General features: G+C 33.6%; 2 protein-coding genes across 2 annotated transcripts; one reads left to right on the top strand and one right to left on the bottom strand.

Annotated features, from left to right (window-relative positions):
• Positions 1–291: 291 nt before the first annotated feature.
• On the bottom strand, positions 292–10,500 carry LOC110271940 (uncharacterized). Its single transcript, XM_088486831.1, has 5 exons — positions 10,386–10,500; positions 1,565–1,636; positions 1,225–1,419; positions 800–1,124; positions 292–490 (listed from the first exon to the last, which is right to left on the bottom strand). Exons 1-5 carry the CDS (start codon positions 10,498–10,500, stop codon positions 292–294), a joined length of 906 nt encoding a protein of 301 aa, XP_088342957.1.
• Positions 10,501–15,614: 5,114 nt separating this feature from the next.
• Positions 15,615–17,996, top strand: LOC110271938 (zinc finger BED domain-containing protein RICESLEEPER 4-like). The gene is made up of 2 exons (XM_088486830.1): positions 15,615–16,151; positions 17,952–17,996. Exons 1-2 carry the CDS (start codon positions 15,615–15,617, stop codon positions 17,994–17,996), a joined length of 582 nt encoding a protein of 193 aa, XP_088342956.1.
• The last annotated feature ends 3,252 nt before the right edge of the window (positions 17,997–21,248 follow it).

Below are 21,248 nucleotides of genomic sequence, written 5' to 3'. Positions count from 1 at the left end.
AAAAGCATTGTTACAATCAATAAATATATACTTGGAGAAATAGTAAAGGAAAAACGAAATAAAAGCTATAACACTAATATAACAACAAAGCATTTTCTTAATGAATAAAATCAGGAAGTAGGTTGTCAAATATCTCCCTATAAACAACGGTAATTATGTGATTTGACACTCATTGTTATCCATGATCAAGACCTTGAGACCTAAAGTATTATTTATTCTGGACAGCGCAATATATAACTGACTATGCATAAACATGGGTCTAAAAAGATAAACACTAACAGTTGATAATGTTTATCCTTGTAATTTGTTTATCGTCATGGCAAAACATAATACAACTGGAAATTGTCTCCTTGTAAATCTAATTGGCAATGTTTTATTATTAGGAACTATGTTCATTATTGGAATAAATACAACATGACTAATATTACGGCAAGTTAATATCACGCATTCAATAACATAATCATCAAGTCGCTTAACTTGCAATTTTGTCCTGATCAATGTTACACAGAAGCATGATTGAAACACTAATCATAAAATTTAATTTATGTTGTGAAATACCAAAATAATTTAGGACATTCAAGATCTCTATGCTCATTGTGTATAATTCAGATTCCATGTTATTATCTTCATCAAAGATTGAGTCAGAACTTAGATAAATCTTTTCATTACAAGGGAATAATGACATAATATAATTGTTAACTTCCATCACAACATTAAGAGTGGGTGCTAAAATATTCCTATCTTTAAAATAATCAACATTAGAAATGTTGAGCAATGTATCAGGATAAACGAACAACACCAGATCTTGCAATGCATGTGACTTATTATTAAGAGTAAATTGTCTGATAACTGAAGCAACAATTTAGCAAATTTCTGTAACTTTCGATTGCAAAGGTTTAAAGTTCCGCCACAGTGCCTCATGTTTTCCCTTAATTGTAAAACATGGCAAGAATGCCACAAATATGAAGAATTAACACATGCATATATAACATCCTCCCGAGAACCATGTGGAATCACAGGTTGGCAGGAGTCACCGCCAAGAAAAACAACTTTGCCATCGAACAGAGCATCAGGCTTAAAGCCATGATTAAAACGAAGAACATCCCTTAAGCACTTGTCTAATGCTTCATAGCAAAATTTACTTTAACATAGATGCTTCATCCCATATAATTAATTTTGCAGAAGAAATAAGACATGCCAAAGGTGAACCTTGTTTTATAGTACAGATTAAATATTGGTTAACACTTAGTGAAACTTTGAATCGTGAGTGAGCAGTTCGTCCATTGGGTAACAACAATGCCACAATACTGCTAGATACAACATTGAGAACAATCTGACCCTTCGCTCTAATTGAAGCGGATAACGAGTTCCAAAGAAAAGTCTTTCCAGTTCCATCATACCCATAAAAGCCTTCTGGTCCTGATTAATTGGTTAACTAATCAATGGACATAGCTGACAACTCATCTCTATTGAAATTGAGCTCATCAAAAACCAATGCGTCATGAAGGTCAATGTAATTCAAGCAATCGGAAAATGGCATATCGATAAATTCAGAGAGACCTACCATTGTTTTGGTACAAATTCGCAATTATGGTGAGAGTTATCGCTTTCACTCCTTCATCGGGAAGCAAACTACCTAAATCAAAAAAGAAAAAGATGTTAATATCATAAAATTTTATAGCACACTGATAAACAAATAAAAAACAAAAGCCCAAGCAGGTACGACTCATTTGAATTTAAAAATGATTGCAATTGAACCTTAAATCATCAATTACAATAAGAATTTAACTTACAAAATTCAATCAGGGGTGGCAGTAGTACCCAAACTCGCAGGTACCCGACCCGTAGTGTGGCGGGTGGTTGAGCGGGGGCGGGTTCAATGTAAACCCGCCCCGGAGTGCATATATATATATATATATATATATATATATATATATATATATATATATATATATATATATGTATGTATGTATATACAGTGACGGATCCAGAAAATTTTGGTAGTGGGGACAAAATTTATATAACATGATAATAATTTTTATAATAAAAATAATATATGTATATAAAAAATTAAATATTAAATTATTTATTAACCACTATATATATGTGTATAAATATATGTATTGTTTAATTTATTTTAAATGTGTATTTTATATTTTAATATATATTTTATACTGATAATTATTTTTTATGTACATATAGCATGATTATTATTATGATTATATTTTGTTATTGTAAAATATGATTAGCCTTCAAAATATCTAATATACAAATCAAAACACTAAAATAGTAATTTAAATAATAATATATAATTTAAAATTCTATTTTTTTAGGTTTTATATTTTTAAAAATTAAGTAATTTTTCTCTTAACACTACCATCAAAATTTCTCTCTTTCCATATATATTACTAAATAATTATTTAAAAATTCACTTCCCAACACAATTAGAAGCCGACTCTTATTGATATTAATAGTTAAAAAAGTTCTTTCAATTAATATAGTTGCTACGCAAAAATTAAAGCTAATTTGAAAAGAAGATAAATAATATTCTTTTGAGTTGATTTTTAATAAAGAACATTAATTTCGTTTAAATCTGAGAATTGATCATTCTAACGAATATCTAATATAAAATTTTTAAATTGACGATTAAGTACCAAAAGTTGAGTAAAAAATTATTGTGGGGTCAAATTTAATAATCTAATAGGGACAAATAAATATTATTATTATATACTATTCAAAAAAATTCCAAATTGTAGTGGGAGCCTTTGCCCCCACACCACTGCACTTGGAACCGTCCTATATATATATATATATATATATATAATTTTAGGAATTAGAGTTCAGATCTCACTGCCACTTACTTCAGTTCCCAACCCTCAACCAAACTCACCTCTTTAGCTCTTCTCCAAGGACCACAGCCTCTGCTTAGTTGCACCAGTCAGTCGCCGTCACAGCTCGTCCTGTCGCTGTAACAGGTCGGCGTCATCACAGCCGCCATCGCTCACCAACGCTCCTCATTCACCTCGTCACTGTCCCTCACTGAACTCACGTCGGCGTCACTCCTACTTCTCTCCTCGCCATCACTGTCTTCGTCGGCTCGCCTCTACGGTCTCTGGTCTCTACTCGCCTTGTCGTCCCTCCTTCCTCCCTCTTTGTCTCTCTGATAACTGGTAAGCACTCCTCTCTGGCTCGCTTCTTTAGTTTTTTTTTTTTAAGTTAATTTTTATGATTTATTTTTTATATTAAAATAGTTAAACTAGACTCATTAATATTATTTATGATTGTTGTTGATGGTTGATAATCTGATTCTGTGTTGTTGATGGTTGATTTTGTGATGTTAATTGTTGATGCTTTAATTTTTGATTTTTTGTTGTTGATGCTATAATTTTGTACATTTTTATTTTTTATTTTGTGTTGTTAATGCTTTGATTTTGTGCATTCTGATTTTTTATTTTGTGTTGTAGATACCTTGATTTTGGCTTCATGTAATAATGGAAATGGAAAGTCAACAATAGTTGTGGTTAGAAAGCCTTTGTGCTTAGATGTTGATGGCCCTTTCAGATAGGAATCTACCAATAGGCACTTCCTGTGATTTCAAGCAATTATCTGGCTGTCAAGATTCTGTATCCCATTTTTTGGGGTTTGATGACACTTAGGTGGGATACTATTTCAAGAACAAACAAATTCTTTAATGTTTGTGTGTGTGTTTGTGTTTGATTCATTATTCATCATGATTTGATTGTTGTTGCGTGAGCACTTTTGGTAATGATCTTGAGCCAACAAGTAATTGGCTAGAAGTGATTTTTAGTATAAGCATTGTGCTCACTGCTTAGAGGATTTTTTTATGAGGTTAAAAATTGGTTGGTGGCAAGATTATTCGGATAAGAAGATAAATAATATTTTTTTGAGTTGATTTTTAAAAAAGAACACTAATTTTGTTTAAATCTGAGAATTGATCATTCTAACGAATATCCAATATAAAATTTTTAAATTGATGATTAAGTACCAAAAGTTGAGTAAAAATTTATTATGAGGTCAAATTTAATAATCTAATAGGGACAAATAAATATTATTATCATATACTATTCAAAAAAATTTCAAATTGTAGTGGGGGTCTTTGCCCCCACACCACTGCACTTGGAACTGTCCTATATATATTATTTTAGGAATTAGAGTTCAGATATCACCGCCACTCACTTCAGTTCCCAACCCTCAACCAAACTCGTCTCTTCAGCTCTTCTCCAAGGACTACAGCCTCTGCTTAGTTGCACCAGTCAGTCGCCGTCACAGCTCGTCCTGTCGCGGTAGCAGGTCAGCGTCATCACAGCCGCCGTCGCTCACCAACCCTCCTCATTCACCTCGCCGCTGTCCCTCACCGAGCTCACGTCGGCGTCACTCCCACTTCTCTCCTCGCCATCACTGTCTTCGTCGGCTCACCTCTGCCGTCTCTGGTCTCTGCTCACCTTGTCGTCCCTCCGTCCTCCCTCTTTGTCTCTCTGATAACTGGTAAGCACTCCTCTCTTGCTCGCTTCTTTAGTTTTTTTTTTTAAAGTTAATTTTTATGATTTATTTTTTATGTTAAAATAGTTAAACTAGACTCATTAATATTATTTATGATTGTTGTTGATGGTTGATAATCTGATTCTGTGTTGCTGATGGTTGATTTTGTGATGTTAATTGTTGATGCTTTGATTTTTTATTTTTTGTTGTTGATGCTTTAATTTTGTGCATTCTAATTTTTTATTTTGTGTTGTTGATGCTTTGATTTTGTGCATTCTTATTTTTTATTTTGTGTTGTAGACACCTTGATTTTGGCTTCATGTAATAATGGAAATGGAAAGTCAACAATAGTTGTGGTTAGAAAGCCTTTGTGCTTAGATGTTGATAGCCCTTTCAGATAGGAATCTACCAATGGGCACTTCCTGTGATTTCAAGCAATTCTCTAGCTGTCAAGATTCTGTATCCCATTTTTTGGGGTTTGATGACACTTAGGTGGGATACTATTTCAAGAACAAACAAATTCTTTAATGTTTGTGTGTGTGTGTGTTTGTGTTTGATTCATTATTCATCATGATTTGATTGTTGTTGCATGAGCACTTTTGGTAATGATCTTGAGCCAACAAGTAATTGGCTAGAAGTGATTTTTAGTATATGCATTGTGCTCACTGCTTAGAGGATTTTTTTTATGAGGTTAAAAATTGGTTGGTGGCAAGATTATTCGGATAAGAAAATATTTTACAGCAGCATATGGTGGTGCTCTTATTAAATTATATCGAACATTAATAATTATTTATGTGTTGTTGAATAAATAAATGAAAGAATCATTAAGTCTTCTATTGGTAAGTCCACCACACATTTTTTAAGTCTTGATTCACATTGAATTTGCTCAATTTCTATGGCTCTTATTTGTATTACACATCTCAGAAGTCGTAACACATGCATTTTCGAAAACTATCTTAGAAATTGTGATGTTAATTTATAATCTAATGTAGTAGTTAGGTTGTTATATAATTAGTTTCTCATTATTATCTTGTATTATTCATGTACTGTATGAGACTCTTAATCTCTTCCCTTAGTAGATAAATTTATATTTCACAATACAAAAGATATTTCAATTATTAATATTTTTTTAATCTCTGTATCAGATAATTTCATGGCTAGTAATGCTAGAGAAGACACATAAAGCAACAATGTTGCTCCTACCGATAATGAAATTGAAGTTCAAAGTAATGCTAATCCAACTTCAAAAACTCCACAAGCAACGGATAATAATGCCTCAACCCTAGAAGAATCAACTCCGGTTGAAGGTGACAATAAGGCTAATGTTAAAAGTTCTTATTAGGAGTATTTTGATCATTTAAAAATTGAAGGTGAATGGAAGGCAAATTGCAAAATACAAAATTTGCAAGAGTGTGCTTAATGAAAATATGAAGAATGGTACTAAGTCATTGAGGAACCGTGTGGACTGTTATTGTAAGAGAATAAAAGTGGCAAACTCAAGGCAATCATCAATTGTTGAATCACTAGCAAAACAAGAACAAGTGCAAAAAGTAAATGAAGATGGCTTTGTACCCTTCAAAGACAAGAAAGTATGTTGCCGAAATAATTGTCCTGCATGAGTATCCTTTGAGTTGTGTAGACCACCGTGAACTGAGGCGAGCGTTTGCATCAATGCAACCAATATTTAAAATGCCTAGTCGAAACATAGTCAGGAAAGACATTTTGAAGATGTTTGGGGATGAGAAGCTGAAGTTAACTCTTCAACTAGATGAAAATGATAGTAGAGTTACAATAACTAGCGACATGTGGACTTCCAATCGAGAAAAAGGATACATCATACATGGTTGTCACAGCTCACTATATCAATAGTTCGTGGAAGTTGCAAATGTGCCTATTGAGGTACTTCAAAAATTTCATAAACTTTAAAAAACATTGTGTTTGCTTTGTATGTTGAGTTTTATTAATCTAAAATGCATGCATGTTTGTTTTATTTTTCAACTTTTGTTATATTCCTTGTCCCCATACAAGTGAAGTTCTCACTCAAACATTGATGAAAATATTGTTAGAATGGAACGTTGATAGAAAACTATCTACTGTTACATTAGATAAATGTTCTACTAATGATGCTATGATAGATGAACTGTTGGGGCGTCTAGATTCTTTATTCTTGATGTTGGGGGGTAAACTGTTACGGATGCATTGTTGTGCTCATATATTGAATTTGAGTGTAAAGGATGGTTTAAGTATATTTAAGGAAAGTATTGAAAAGATTCGTATTAGTGTATTGTATTTGACTGCAATGCTGAAAAGGAATGAAACTTTTGTGAGTTGGTATGCTAAAACAGCAATTCCATTTACTAAGAAATTAGTTCTTAATTGTTCGACTAGGTGGAACTCAACTTATTTGATGTTAGAAGCTGCTTTGTTGTATATAGTTGTCTTTCCTAGGTTAAGGTAGAAGGAACTCCAATATAAAACTGTGTCAAGTAATGAGGAGTGGGAACTTGTCAAGAAAATATGTGATAGATTGAAGTTGTTTTATGATGTTACTCAACTGTTTTCTGGTTCTAAATTTTTGACTGCCAATCTTTACTTTACTCTGGTTTGTAAAATAAAAGTCTCATTAGATGAATGACAACTTTCTAGTAATCCTTTAATTGCTAATATGGCATCTAGCATGAAGAAGAAATTTGAGAAGTATTAGGATGAGATTCATGGCATTATGGGTGTTGCTGCTGTTTTAGATCCTAGGTACAAGATGAGATTCATGGCATTAATGTGACAACTATACTTCAGAAGTAACAACATATTTGTAAGGAACAATGTATTGATTGTTGACATGTACATTTCTTTCAATCATCGTACGGCCATTATCCAAACGTTTATACTTCGGAAAACCTGCATCACCTATCAAAGTTCTCTCACGAAAGGACAAGGGATAAAATTTTGAACACTTTCCATTGACCATGCATGGGTTATTCACGTTTATATTATATTTTGTTGAAATTAAAATTACTATAAAAAAAACCTTTAAAATGCTAAATTATAAAAACACATAATAAAAAGATATATATTATAAAAAAAACATAATTCAAAAAATAATGATAATATGATCCTGATTCAAAAAGAGTATATATAAACTAAAATATATGTTAGTTATTTACAAAAGATAATTTTTGCTTAAATGTCATGGATATTCATATTTGTCTTTATCTTTTTTAAGTAGTAGGCCAAAATATGGATATGAATCTGAAGAGACCTTCATTTTCCTATAAATACTAAAAAAACGGAAGAAATGAAGATGCTTATTCTTTTCGTTTTTAAATATCAAACTATAAGAATAATTAATAAATAAAATATGAGAATATAAAAATTGTGTACCTGAAAAAATTCTTCGTAATTCATCATACATCTCCTTATTAATAACTTCTTGAGTCTTGAAAAATTGTCAGAATTATTGACCATAAAAATAACTATATAAACGCTTCAAGATTATTCAATTAAATTGTTTCCTTATTATATGGACAAATTCAATTAATTCAATTAAAACCTGTAGAATTGAGATATCTTGTTTTGCACTGAATTTTCTGAAAAAAAAAATGACATTAATCCTTGTTTATCTATGACAAAATATAAATTAAATGATATTACAACTGATTTGTTAGAAATTTATATTTAATAACAGTTACCTGCAATGATATTGTTTGTCACCAAAATGAGCTAGTTGTGCTCTTCTAAGTTTATGGCTGAAAAAGAATAAGTTAAATTTTTAACATGATTAGTATATACGTCTAAATAGATGGTATTATTATATAATATAAAAGTTTATTTTATTACTTTTCATTCTTTTGATACAATATTTCTCTTTTTATCATCTTTCATAACTGAATTTTGTCTGTTTTAACTGTATCTCCCCAACCAATAGAATAAATTTTGAGTGGATGAACTTGATTTAAATATCATGTTTGATTAATAATATTAAAATAGAAATACGTATCATCAATGCAATTGCCACAATCATTAATATAGTAATACTTACTTTATTATCGATTGGTCTCATTGATGCAATTAATTGCTCATCCTTTGATATACTCCATAACTGTTAGAATCCTTCTTCTTTTAATTTATTACGTATATGTATCACAATATATTTAAATAATGTTTCGTATATTACTTTTAAATTAAATAATGATACATCCCAAATTTTATTTCTAAAATTATGAAATTGATATCAACATTTAAAGAAATAAAAATTTGATTTTTTTCAAAATAAATATAAGCATTGCATAAGTTAATTTCTTAAAAAACCAATATTGATATATTTCAATGATGTATCATATCATTTTTATAATATATTTATGTGAATCTTAGTTGGTGAGTACCTGTTGAGTAAAGCAGATGGTCGAGTTCCTTTCTCTTATCTCTTGACATATATTGATGAGCTCTTGTGATATCAATTTATCTATTAAAAAATCTTAGTCATTAGTTGTTAAAATTAGTAAACAAAACTATTTATTCCAATGTTAAAATTATATAATACACGGTTTATATCAAGGAAAAAGCTCACATATTAACTAAGCACATAAATTACTTGAGGTGTAGGTAACAAAATTTCTATGAACACCACATTCTTTGTGTATTGTCCATTTTTTCCTTCCATTTTTTCTTCTTTGACTAAGAGTTTTGTGGTTGACTGAGAAACACTTCGAGATAGAGTAACGTATAATTGACCATGGCTGAACATATGTTTAGGAAGATAGATCCCTATCTTAGAAATAGTTTGCCCTTATAATTTATTTATCGTTATGGCAAAACTCAGCCTTATAAAAAATTGCTTCCTAATAAGTACAAAGGGTAATCCTGAGTTCTCAGTTATTTTGTGTTTTATCCGAGGCAGAAAAGTTCTTTGTCCAGAATGATGGCCGGTTAAGATTTCCATGTCTAACATGTTTTGAAAAGTTTCTCGATACAATAACCTTGTGTCATTGCATAAGCCTGCCTTAGTATTTATGTTTCTCAATAACATCAAAGGAGCACATTTTTTTACCTTCAATGTATGAGGTGGCAATCCGCTTGTGGAGATTGAATTAAGATATTCTTGTAGATACGTATTATTGGTATCTCCTACTTCATCAAAAGATGCTAAAATTCGTTCATCTCTCAAAAATTTGTTAATGATTATATCATTGAGCTGTTGTACATTATTGTTTCTGGGTGTCAGTATCGCTCTTTCTACCATGTAAGATGCATCCCACCCATGAGCTTGTAAATTTGGGAAAATTTCAACTATTAATTTGTATAATGATATCTCACCTTCCCATGGTATTGCCATGTGTGCTTCTATTTGTACCAGGACCTCACATATGGTAGGCTCAATCCCATCCCCTATGCGCATAAGATATTTCGCAAAATCATGATCATGAAGAGATCGAATATTTTGTCGCAAGTGGAGAATTTTGGTGAATGCTCACAAATGTGATTTAACAATAAAAGCTAAAATCAATTGCGACTTACTTCCTTTCGACACAACAGGTAGTACTTGGCAGAAATTCCCTCCCGTCACCATCACTTTTCCTCTAAATGGATTATTATTTTCTAATATGTCTTACAATGTGCGGTCTAATAATTCCATTGTCTCTTTATTAGCCATTGGTGCTTCATTCCAAATTATCGTTGTTGTTTGCCTAATCAATTTTGCGATATCACATTGTTTACTTATGTTGCATATGGAGGATGGATCTGCATTAATTGGGATCTTAAATCTATAAGGAGCTGTTCGACCCTAGACAGTGAAGTTGCAGCTATTCCTGATGACGTAGTTACCAAGACAATATGTCCTTTACTTCTTAAGTCTGCAATTATAGCTATGTAAAAAAATGTTTTACCTGCTCCCCCTAGCACTGCAACAGGTGTGGCTAGTGCTCCCGGTGCTGCATCTGGTACTGCTGCCAGTGCTGCATTTGGGACTATTGCTGGTCCTACTTCTTCGGCTATAGCCATGTCGTCCTTCTTTTTTTGACATGTTCTACTATTATGTGTGGCCTGAAGAAGCAAGAAACAAGTAATGATACAAATATAACATGGTATCGAAATGACATTAATTGTAAACAATCATACAATAACACAAAATTTGCAAACTATTTGTCCATATTTTTGTTTGACTCTATGAGGATCTGGTTGTGGCTCTGGTGCAACACTCCTTTTCTTTCTCTTCTTTGTTGGTCTTTCGCTCGGCCGTATGTTGGAGGAAAAATGTTTGCATAGCCATGCTTTTCCCAAAACTCCTTACTAGGAACATGTTGAACCAGGAACTCATATGTTTTGTTGTATGGTCCAACAATGAGCCAATTGTTCGCATATTCCTCGGGTCTTCTATTCTGATATGCTAGAGCAGCACAAGCATGTCGACAGGAGAGACCATTTAATTATCAAAATCTGCAGCTACAAGTTTTCTTGCCCAACTCTACGCTGACCTTAATCGGCAAGCATTGAACCTTAAATATGTTACCAGCTAAATCACCTGTTGGAAAAGGCCTCCAACGATTGCTATACCTCTTCTTGACTTACAATCTACTCTGCTGAACCAGAGTAATCCTGCCCATATACCCTACCAGTGCCTTCTTGTTCCTAGCCAAAATGCACATAATGTAACATCTATCTCTTCTAGCATGGTGATGATTGGCTTTTCCTTCATCTTTTTTATGCAACCGTTGAACACCTCGGCATTGTTGTTTGTGATGTTATCACTCTTCGGCCACTCGCTAAAATGTAATCGACTCCATTGAGAAAGTTTAATTCACTTAAGATATTCACATGCGTAAGGGTTCATCCTCTTAACTCTATCCATGGCAGCATCGAATACCTCGGGAGTCATGGCTTTTGCATAGCTGAACAATGCTCCTTTGAAGTCAAGACCATTCCATTTCTTAGCAAAATTCTGCCATATATGCCTAGAACAAAATCTATGATGTGATCCTTGCATAACTTCCTATAGAGCAGGAATAAGACCCTACAATACCCAACACAACTCAAATATGTTACAACTATACATTATAATACCAACATACAATACAATCATATAAATATGTTACAGCTACACAACACCAAAAAACCATACAATCTTATAAAGCATATAAATATCTTATTACTATTCATCATCAAATTTCAGATCAAGCATATAACGCATATAAATATGTTACAGTTTATCAAGTCTTGTACCATTTTAATAAGCTTACTTATTTACACTTTTCTTGAGATTATCAAATTTCAGTTCTGTTTTTCTTTTTGTATTTTTCAAGTTACGAAATTATCAATTCTGCCATCAGTGCACTCTCAATTGAATGGTGATTGATGGCATATCCACATTGGATTAAATGTTGTCCCGGGAAATTATGTGCAAATATTAAAAGAAATCTTTTATTTTCAATTAATCATGTTAATGGGAAAATGATGGCATAAGAGTCAATTATAAACTTAGATAATTACACCGTGCATGCATACATGATTATCAGAGAATGTCTGATGCTAAATAGGTAATAAGGTTTATAATTATGTGTAGTTTTCTAACAAATAAAAAGCACTTCATGATAATCATGTTAATGCCAAAGAGGCTAATCACATTTATAAAACGCAACGCCTTTAGGAGCTAGAAAATCATTAATTCATTCTAAATTTATTGAAATGAGATAATCACTCTCAACAGCTAATAAATGCACATGTTACTTTTTGTTGATCACTCATGAAACTAAATCCATGTGACATACCATCACCAAGATCCTCTCGTAACAGTTGAAGAAACCATTTCTAGCTGTCTTTTGTTTCTATAGTAACAATTGCATACGCTATCGGGTAGACGTGGTTATTAGCATCTTGCCCGATTGCCGTCAACAGCTCCCCCCCGGTAATACCCTTTAAGAAACGTCCCATCCAAGCAGATAAACGGTCAACATCCACCCAAGAAATTAAGGGTGTTCATGGATCGGATCCGATCCGCATATCCGCGATATTTATCCAAATCCGATCCGAAAATCGCAGATATAGATCCGATCCGCAAGACTTTCGGATCGGATCGGATCAGATCCACACACTAATCGGATCGGATTGCGGATTTTGTGTTGGTATCCGCATATTCGATCTGCATATCTGCGTATCTACAAAAATAAAGAAATAAATAAATAAATATTCTTTTTATGTTTTATTTCAACTAATAAGTATCATATATGTTGTATTATTTTAATTTATTATTTAAGAAAAGTATGTTTAATATTTTTTTAAGAGTAAATATATTTAAAAGAATATAAAAAATGAATTTTATTGATATGTTTTTAATAAAAATAAGTTTTTAAAAATATTTTTATGTTTTGCGGATAAATTCGATATCCGATCCGATCCGATGGTTTTAGTGCAGATCGGATCGAAATTTTGGCCATATCTGATCCGATCCGATCCGTGTTCACCCCTACAAGAAATCCTTCTTGCAAGCATGAAGACAACTATATATTCTCTTAAAAAGGTTGTCTGAATCAGGCATCGGCATTGTCCCAATAATGATAGTTGAATAAGGATTACACCTTAAAATCTCATTTCCGTAGTCTCGAAGCAATGAATATTGTGCCTTCTCTGAACCCTCAATTCTCTCCCTAGCTTTGACTATACACCGGTAGATCTTTCTCTCATTTACATTTACATCATACTCTTCTCTGAAGAATTGCTCAGCCTTTTTCACCGTCAATGCTGGATGAGTTCTCATCTTCTCCTCTAATTCATCCATTACCCACTTTTCATCAGCTGATTTGCACTTGTTGTCTCTTGCCCAAGTGTGTTGATCAACAAAGGTCTTCACTTGATAGCTTAGGAGATGAGTTCTTCGTGCACAATAAATTTGCCATGGGTAATTCTCGTCGTAACATATGGCTTTTGATCACTTCGGATCAACTCTGGGGAAGAAAATGCTCCGACCAACAGCAATGTTGTACTTTCTTATTGCTTTCTTGAACAATGCAATGCTTTCAAACTCCATTTCGACATCCAAACGCACTTGTTGAATTGGAGCATCTGCATTTCCTTGTGGCTATGCTGCTGGCTATGCATCTTCTTCATCACTGCATATGCTGTCGCAACATTCAGATTCATAGTATTGATATCCAGGATCATCTGATGAATATTCTTCTTCATCAACAGGCAAGAAAATGCATGGAGATTTTGTTGGATTTGGATTTTGAATGAATGTTTGACCTGTAAGAGCAGGCATTCTAACATTTTTTTACTTTTCTCTTGCTCTTACCCACTTCTTTAGTTAGAGTATTCTCTGTTTCAGGCTAGGATTGGGGTTGAGGAATTGAGGCTGAACCTGATGTGGATGCAGCTTGGTGTTGCTGTTCAACTATTGGTTCAGGCACATATTGTGTGAGTAGCTCATTCGTCCCACTAGATGTATTTGTTTCTTGATGATTTTTTGGTTCAGGAGTTTTGCTTGATCACTGTTGGGAGGTATATGGAGTGAGGGAGTTTTGCCTTCTAGTGGGAATGATACTTGGGTGTGTGTTGCAGTGGCTTCTTTAGAGTTTGGGTTAGGGTGAGAGAAGGATCTAATGGGCTGGGAGTGATTTTCAGTGGGCTAAGGGTGAGGTTATAGGGTGGGATTGAAGTTTAATGGGCTGGGAGTGAGATTTAGTGGGCTGGGATTGAGATTTAATGGCCTAGGAGTGAGATTCAGTGGGATGGGATTAGGCATGGCAAAAATCCCCGGCGAGGTGGGTACCTGCGGGGATTTACCCGTCGGGGAGCAGGTATGGGGGGTTTTTCTACCTGTGGGGACGGGGGACAGGGACCCGTATAATAAACGGGGTGGGGGCGAGGGTAGAGGTCCCTGCCCCATAGGGACCCGTTAAATCCCCGTTTGTGTAAAAAGACAAAAATACCCTGATATATATATATATAATATGTAAACCATTAGCCTTTGAACATAACCTAATCTAGCCGTCACATTCCTTGCTTTAGAAAGACAGAGAACTAAACTGAGACTCACTCTCCACTCCTCCTCAAACCCTCATCCCCTCTTGGCTCCTTCTCGCTGACCGCCGACCGCCGAACGTCGCTCGCCGCCTTTCAACCTCTGGTCCCTCAGCGCCGCCTCTCACTCCAGACCCCTTGAGTGGCTCGGTTCGCTCATTGAAGGTGTCGAGGCAGTCGAGCTCACCACCGCAGGTCTTCCTCTTTGCATCGCCGGTCTTCGCTGGTCTTCCTTCCCCTTTTTTCTGCCAGGTTCAGGTATGTTAGCCCTGGTCTTCGCTGGTCTTCCATCCTCTTTTTTGAAATTAGATTTCTGAATTAGGGTAAGGAATTTCTGTGTTCTGAATTAATGAGATTCCAATTAATCTGAATTTCTGTGTTTTGAATTTCTGGATTTCTGAGTTTTGAATTTGTGAATTTCTGATTAGATTAACTAATTTGTGAATTTCTGATTAGGTTAATGAATTTTTGACTATGAATTTCTGGTTGTGTAATTTATATTTCAAGATCTGAGCAGATTAAACCCAACAGTGTTTATAAAACAAATTTTCCAATTCCCATATTATACTCTTCAATTCATTTCTATGCTTCTCTGCTTATACACTCTCGGTCACATTCTATCAATGGCGAGTAATTATTTGGATTTTTTTTATAAATTCCACTAAAAATAATTGTTTGCGAATGAAAAAGTTAAGGAAATAATATACTTTATTATATGATCATTGAAATAATGCACTTTATTATATTGTGACTATATGTGAATCCACACAGCAGCAATATAAAGTTCACCTGTTCACGCTACATATTGTATCTATCAACTATAGCTATTATTTCAACATTTTATAGTGTGTTGTTCAATTTTATTGTCTTCCTCTATTTTCAGTGGTTTTTTCTCTATCTCCATGCACATTGTATATATATGTATCTGAGTTTTTTTTAAGTTAGTGAGTAATTGAGTCAAACAATTCTACTGATATATATGAGTTTTTTTTTATATCCTAATATTGTATTCAAAAGAAATTCTTATCATAAACTTTAGCTGCAAATATCTGAGTTGGATTTATATGATTTTAATTCATGATTTATATTTCATGATTTATAGAATGTCTTCTTCGGATGCATTGAGTAATACTCTTGAGAAGAGTACTCCATCGGAGGAACCTATAGGCACTAATACTCAAACTACACAAGAGGATCCTCAATCTCAACCTCAAGAACCCCCAACGGATACCGCAACTACTAATAAAGGAACGACAAACTCTACAAGTGGTGTTCGAAAGAGGAAGTTGACCTCCGAAGTGTGGAATCATTTCAAGATTGTGGAAATCAAGGAAAAATTAAAGGCTGAATGCAATTATTGCAAATCGAAACTACTTGGTGACCCAAAACAAGGCACTTCACACTTGCGTGATCACTTCAAAAGCTACAAGCTCCGCACCACTAGAGATATAAGACAGTGTATGATGAAGACAACTCCAACAATTAGTGGGGAAACAGTTGTGGTTGGTGCATATACCTTCGACCAAGAAAATGCAAGAAAAGAGTTATCAGTTATGGTTTGTCTTCACGAGTATCCGCTATCTATTATGGACCACATTGGGTTTCGACGATTTTGCAATGCTTTGCAACCTCTCTTCAAGGTGATTACTCACAACACTTTAAAGAGTGACATCTTGAAGCTCTACAATGATGAGAGATCGAAGACAATGAATGTCCTTGGGCGTAATAAAAGTTGAATTGCAATTACGATTGATATGTGGATAGCAAGCAACCAAAACAAAGGTTATATGGCAATCACGACTCATTACATTGATGATTCTTGGAAATTGCAAAGCCGTCTTGTGAGGTAATAATATTATCATTATAGGTACTTCCGAATGTTTATATAATTGCAAAGCTGTCTTGTTTATATAATTGTGATATGTTCTTGTGTACAATTGCAAAGCTAGGTAGTTTATAATTGTACTAAATTATCATTACAGGTTTATATATGTGCCGGCTCCCAACACGGCTGAGGTACTTTCAGAGGTTCTTGTGGATTGTTTGATGGATTGGAATCTTGATAGGAAGGTATCCACTTTGACTGTTGATAATTGTAGTACTAATGACGTTATGATTGAGAATATTTTGACTAAAATGTCACATAGAAACTTCATCTTGGGTGGTAAATTATTTCACATGCAATGTTGTGTGCATATATTAAATTTGATTGTCAAGGATGTGTTACAACTTATTTCACATGCTATTGAAAGGGTGAGGGATAGTGTTCATTATTGGACTGCAACACCTAAAAGAGAAGAAAAATTTAAGGAAACATGTGCACAACTTAAAATACCCTACACAAAAAATCTTTGTCTTGATTGTAAAACTAGGTGGAATTCAACATTTTTGATGCTTGAAGTTGCAATTATGTATAGAGATGTATTTGAAAGATTGTCATTGCGTGAGAGTCAATATAAATCTTTGCCTAGTGAGAAGGATTGGGATATGGCGGATGAGATTTTTCAAAGATTGAGGGTATTTTTTGATGTGACTGAATTATTTTCTGGAATAACTTATCCTACATCAAATCTTTATTTTCCTAAGATTTGTGTGATTAATTTGGCTTTGATGGAGTGGAAAAATTGTGGAAATGAGATAATTGAAATAATAGCTACTAGTATGATAACTAAGTTTGAAAAGTATTGGGGTGTGATTAATACAGTTATGGCTATTGGGACTCTTTTGGATCCTAGGTACAAGATGTATTTATTGAATTTCTTTTTTAGTAAAATATATGGTGAGACGGAGACATGTGTTGTAATTGGTCAAGTGAAAAGGGTAGTGCAAGATTTAGTTTTAGAATATGCAACAAAGGGAAGAGAGAGAGACCAAACTGCTCAATTAGATATGCCGCCGCCACCATCAATTCCTTTAAGTTCAAAGGGGAGGAAGTTCAATCATGAAGATTGGCAAGCTGATTTTGCTGCACATGTAAGTGAGGAATCTGCATTTATTGATACAAAGAATGAGTTGGATTATTATCTTAAAGAGAGACCGGTACCACAAACTGAACATGATTTTGATATCTTAAATTGGTGGAAGTCAAATGGAGCAAAGTTTCCTATTTTGCAAGCTATTGCTAGGGATTTTTTGGCGATTCCTATCTCTACCGTTGCCTCTGAATCTTCATTTAGTACGGGTGGTCGATTTGTTACGCCACATCATAGTAGGTTGCGTCCGGACATATTAGAGGCTCTAATGTGTAATCAAGATTGGTTTTGGAATGAACTTGGCACCACAACAAACATAGAATTTGAGTGCTACACAATTCATAACATTGAAAGAGATGTTGACGTAAGTAAACTATTAAATTACATATAACACACTATATTTTTATATTATTGACTTATTGAGTTATTATATGATTTTAACTTTAAATTGTTTTCTTGTTGTTGTAGGATTCAAGTAAGTCGGATTCTACCATCACTACCATTACGGGATGAAAGGAAGATTGAGATGGTGGAATTATGTTTTTATGATGTCATGAACTTTATTTGGTTGTTTATGAATATGGTTGGTTATTTATGTAATATTTGGTTGTTTATGAATATGTTTGAATTATTATGTTTCTTGTTATTGCTATGTAAGTCTTTAAAGACTATGAATATTGTTTGTAATGACAATTGAGAATTATCTTTGATTTTCTCTAATTTTTTTCATTTTTTTTATTTTTATTAATTTTTACAAAAATCCGTGGATATCCGCGGAGACCCAGGTCCCCGGTGGATACGGGGTCCCCGATACCCGTCATGGGGACGGGGCGGGGGCGGGAGACACGCCCCCGCCCCATGGGGACCTGTTGCCATCCCTAGATGGGATTGAGATTTAATGGGCTAGGAGTGAGATATAGTGGGTTGGAAGTGAGATTTTTTATTCACTGTAACTTGGGCCACATTCTTAACTTGTCCACTCTCCTCAGTTTTCCCTTCCACTTTGCTATTCATCTCCTCTACAATGACATTCCTAACCTCCACAATAACAACATCATCTTCATTTAAATGCTCTTCATCATCTTCGGCTAGCATAGGAAGACCAATTGGATGCTCAGTAAATACATCCATTCGCCTATTATGATTTATGGCAGCCTCATACATCTCAACTATATCAATGTCAGTCCTCAGTAACTTCAACCCATTTTTAAGCTCTTTACTGGGTCTCAGCCAATAGCACTTATTCATAAGAGTATATCCAATATCCCTTAGGATACCTTGATGAAGAAGTTGTTCAATGTGACAACGTTAACCCTTCTAACTTCGTTAACATCATCTCCAACATATTCCACATTTCTATTACTGTGTCTTACAAACCTTCCACTGTGGTGTATGAATAAAGTTATATGAGTTGTTACTACCATCTACCTAAATATACTCATACTATAATTAACATGATTAATTGCTAAAAATCTTAAACCAAATATTCAATTAAAAGAAAATAAAATAAAATAATTAACATGCAAATTTATACCAAGAAAAGAACTTCAACAAACATAATTGCTATCATAATAAAGATCATTAGGAATCACATTTCAAGTTAATACTCCTACAATATGAAAAGCATGTGCATTTAAAATGAACAAAGAGAAAACAAGAAGTTGAAGTAGGACATACTATGTTGCTAAGCATTAGCATTAAAGCCAATGCAATAAGTCATCATGATTTATATCTAGCTGTTAAAATAATTAATCTTATCTCCTAAATGTATATAATATCTAGTAGAATATAAATTTGTTGAAATTTCTTGGGTTACTAATGGAACTGTCTTATATATCTAAGATATTCATAGTCACAAGCATATAAATGAAAAATATGGTTTTAGAAGAAGCTGCAATATTGAGATTAAGATGAGACAACGAGAAGCAAGGATGTCTTAGCTGTATCAGACATTATGGAAAATCGAAATTGAAGAAATTCCTACTCTAAAAATTAAGTTACTACTCTTATAGTATATATAATCGTCACGGACTCATGGTGCATAAATTATAACAGTGCTTGAAAATTATTTCAAGTGAATACAATATAAACTATATATACAAATAATTTAGTTCCATTCAATACTTCAATTATATTCGTGGCTATGCCAACCCATAAAACTGCCCTACCCTCAGGTTTCACTGGCCACCATTACGTATAGAGAAAAGCAAAGTGCAGTGAGTCTTCTTAAACTAACAGCAATCAATCAAGAACATTCAAGTTAGGAATTAACAATAAACAAAAATTACTAAAGTAATAATGAATAAAGTATTGAAATTAACAACTTAATCAGCAATCACCAACAATCAATAACCTAATTAGTAAAATCTTTATAACATTTTCAAAGGAAATCATTAGTAAATTGGGAATTCTGCAATGGTAGTATTTGCCCTAACTTAAAAAAAGAAAACAACAATGGAAAAAAAGAAAGAGTAGAAGCAGGCACCAACTGGAACACAGGCAGTGAGGGTGATGACAGCAAGGCGACGGCAAGTACTTTGAGGACACGTTAACGAGATAACAACGACTGAGACGGGAACGTACAAGCTCTGAATGCACGACACAAAAGACCTCTGCGACAGCGACTACACCGGCGACACACAAACGATGAACACCGATGAAGAGCGATGACGTCTGTTAGGTTAGAGGAGAATCGACATCACCATTGACGAAGAACCTTTACTCTGCGCGTGAAACCCTTGGTGTTTCAATTTGGTACCAAGAGACTCTGATGAGTGATTAGTTTAGTAAAATAGTATTTTATTATTAAATTAAAATAAAATAATGACATATTGGATAATAAACAGCCACATAGGAAGCCAAACTAACGGCAAATTTAAAAAATTGACGTTTGGTTAGAAATGTCAAACAGGGCAAATCTTTCATGGTTACAAAGTTAATTTAAATTAGTCATGGTCAGTATTATCAGGCCTCAATCTTTCATGGCCAAAAATGGTTAGTTACTCTATATTATATGATGAAGATGGAATATTAAAAAAAATTATTATTATTTGTCCATTAAATTTATTTTATGAAATGGATTATGTAAGGATACATGAAGTCTAAAAAAGTTAGACACCAAACTCTAGTAACTTTATATATTGTTTGATTAAGGAGTACTTTGTTATATGTAATGTTTTTTGAAGTTAAACAATAAGTATCAGATATATATAAATCGTATATATTAATTTAATTAATTTTGTTATAGAATACCAACCAATTATGTTATTATGACGTCTGTTGCTTGGACCAGCTCCATTATCATGCGCTTCCATTCCTAGATTTTTCAAAGAGTAGAATATAGATATTAAACAAAAATTGAATTTATAGCAAAACAAATAAATTATCATTATATATATTAAGTTTTATGTTACCTGAAACAAAATAATGATGATGGATGGCTCTGTCCCTTTGTCTAATTATAGTTAATCGAGCCACTCCTGTGTTTGTATTTAATCAAGTCACTCCACCTGTGCTTGGTAATGGATTTAGCATAGGAATTGTATTAGATGATATGACAACTTTTTTTTCTTGTCGAATCATCTCCCGGTAAGTTATACGTCTTCTAGCTAGGTGTTGTTGCCTTTGTTCTTCGCTCATGTTTTGTCTTCTTCGCCTAGCGTATTTTGTCCAAGTGGGTCGATGTTGATGTGATTGTTGATTCGTTGAATTTTTCATTTATATTTGTTCAGAACATAATGTAGCAAGACGCAAAGAAGAAAAACG

This window comes from Arachis ipaensis, chromosome B5, assembly GCF_059453495.1.
Source record: "Arachis ipaensis isolate K30076 ecotype BB chromosome B5, ASM5945349v1, whole genome shotgun sequence".
NCBI lineage: Eukaryota > Viridiplantae > Streptophyta > Magnoliopsida > Fabales > Fabaceae > Arachis > Arachis ipaensis.
The sequence above is the reverse complement of the archived record's forward strand: the minus strand, read 5'-3'. Positions and strand labels throughout refer to the sequence as shown.

Bases quoted from the DNA above. Each gene is read 5' to 3' on its own strand.
- LOC110271940 (XM_088486831.1), bottom strand. From the start codon at position 10,500: ATGGCTATAGCCGAAGAAGTAGGACCAGCAATAGTCCCAAATGCAGCA. The intron at 1,637-10,385 runs GTAAAACATTTT...TTTTTGATTTAG, and splicing joins TGCAGTGCTAGGGGGAGCAG to GTAGTTTGCTTCCCGATGAA. The intron at 1,420-1,564 runs GTAGGTCTCTCT...CCAATTAATCAG, and splicing joins GAATTTGTACCAAAACAATG to GACCAGAAGGCTTTTATGGG.
- LOC110271938 (XM_088486830.1), top strand. From the start codon at position 15,615: ATGTCTTCTTCGGATGCATTGAGTAATACTCTTGAGAAGAGTACTCCA. The intron at 16,152-17,951 runs GTGATTACTCAC...TTGTTGTTGTAG, and splicing joins CTTTGCAACCTCTCTTCAAG to GATTCAAGTAAGTCGGATTC.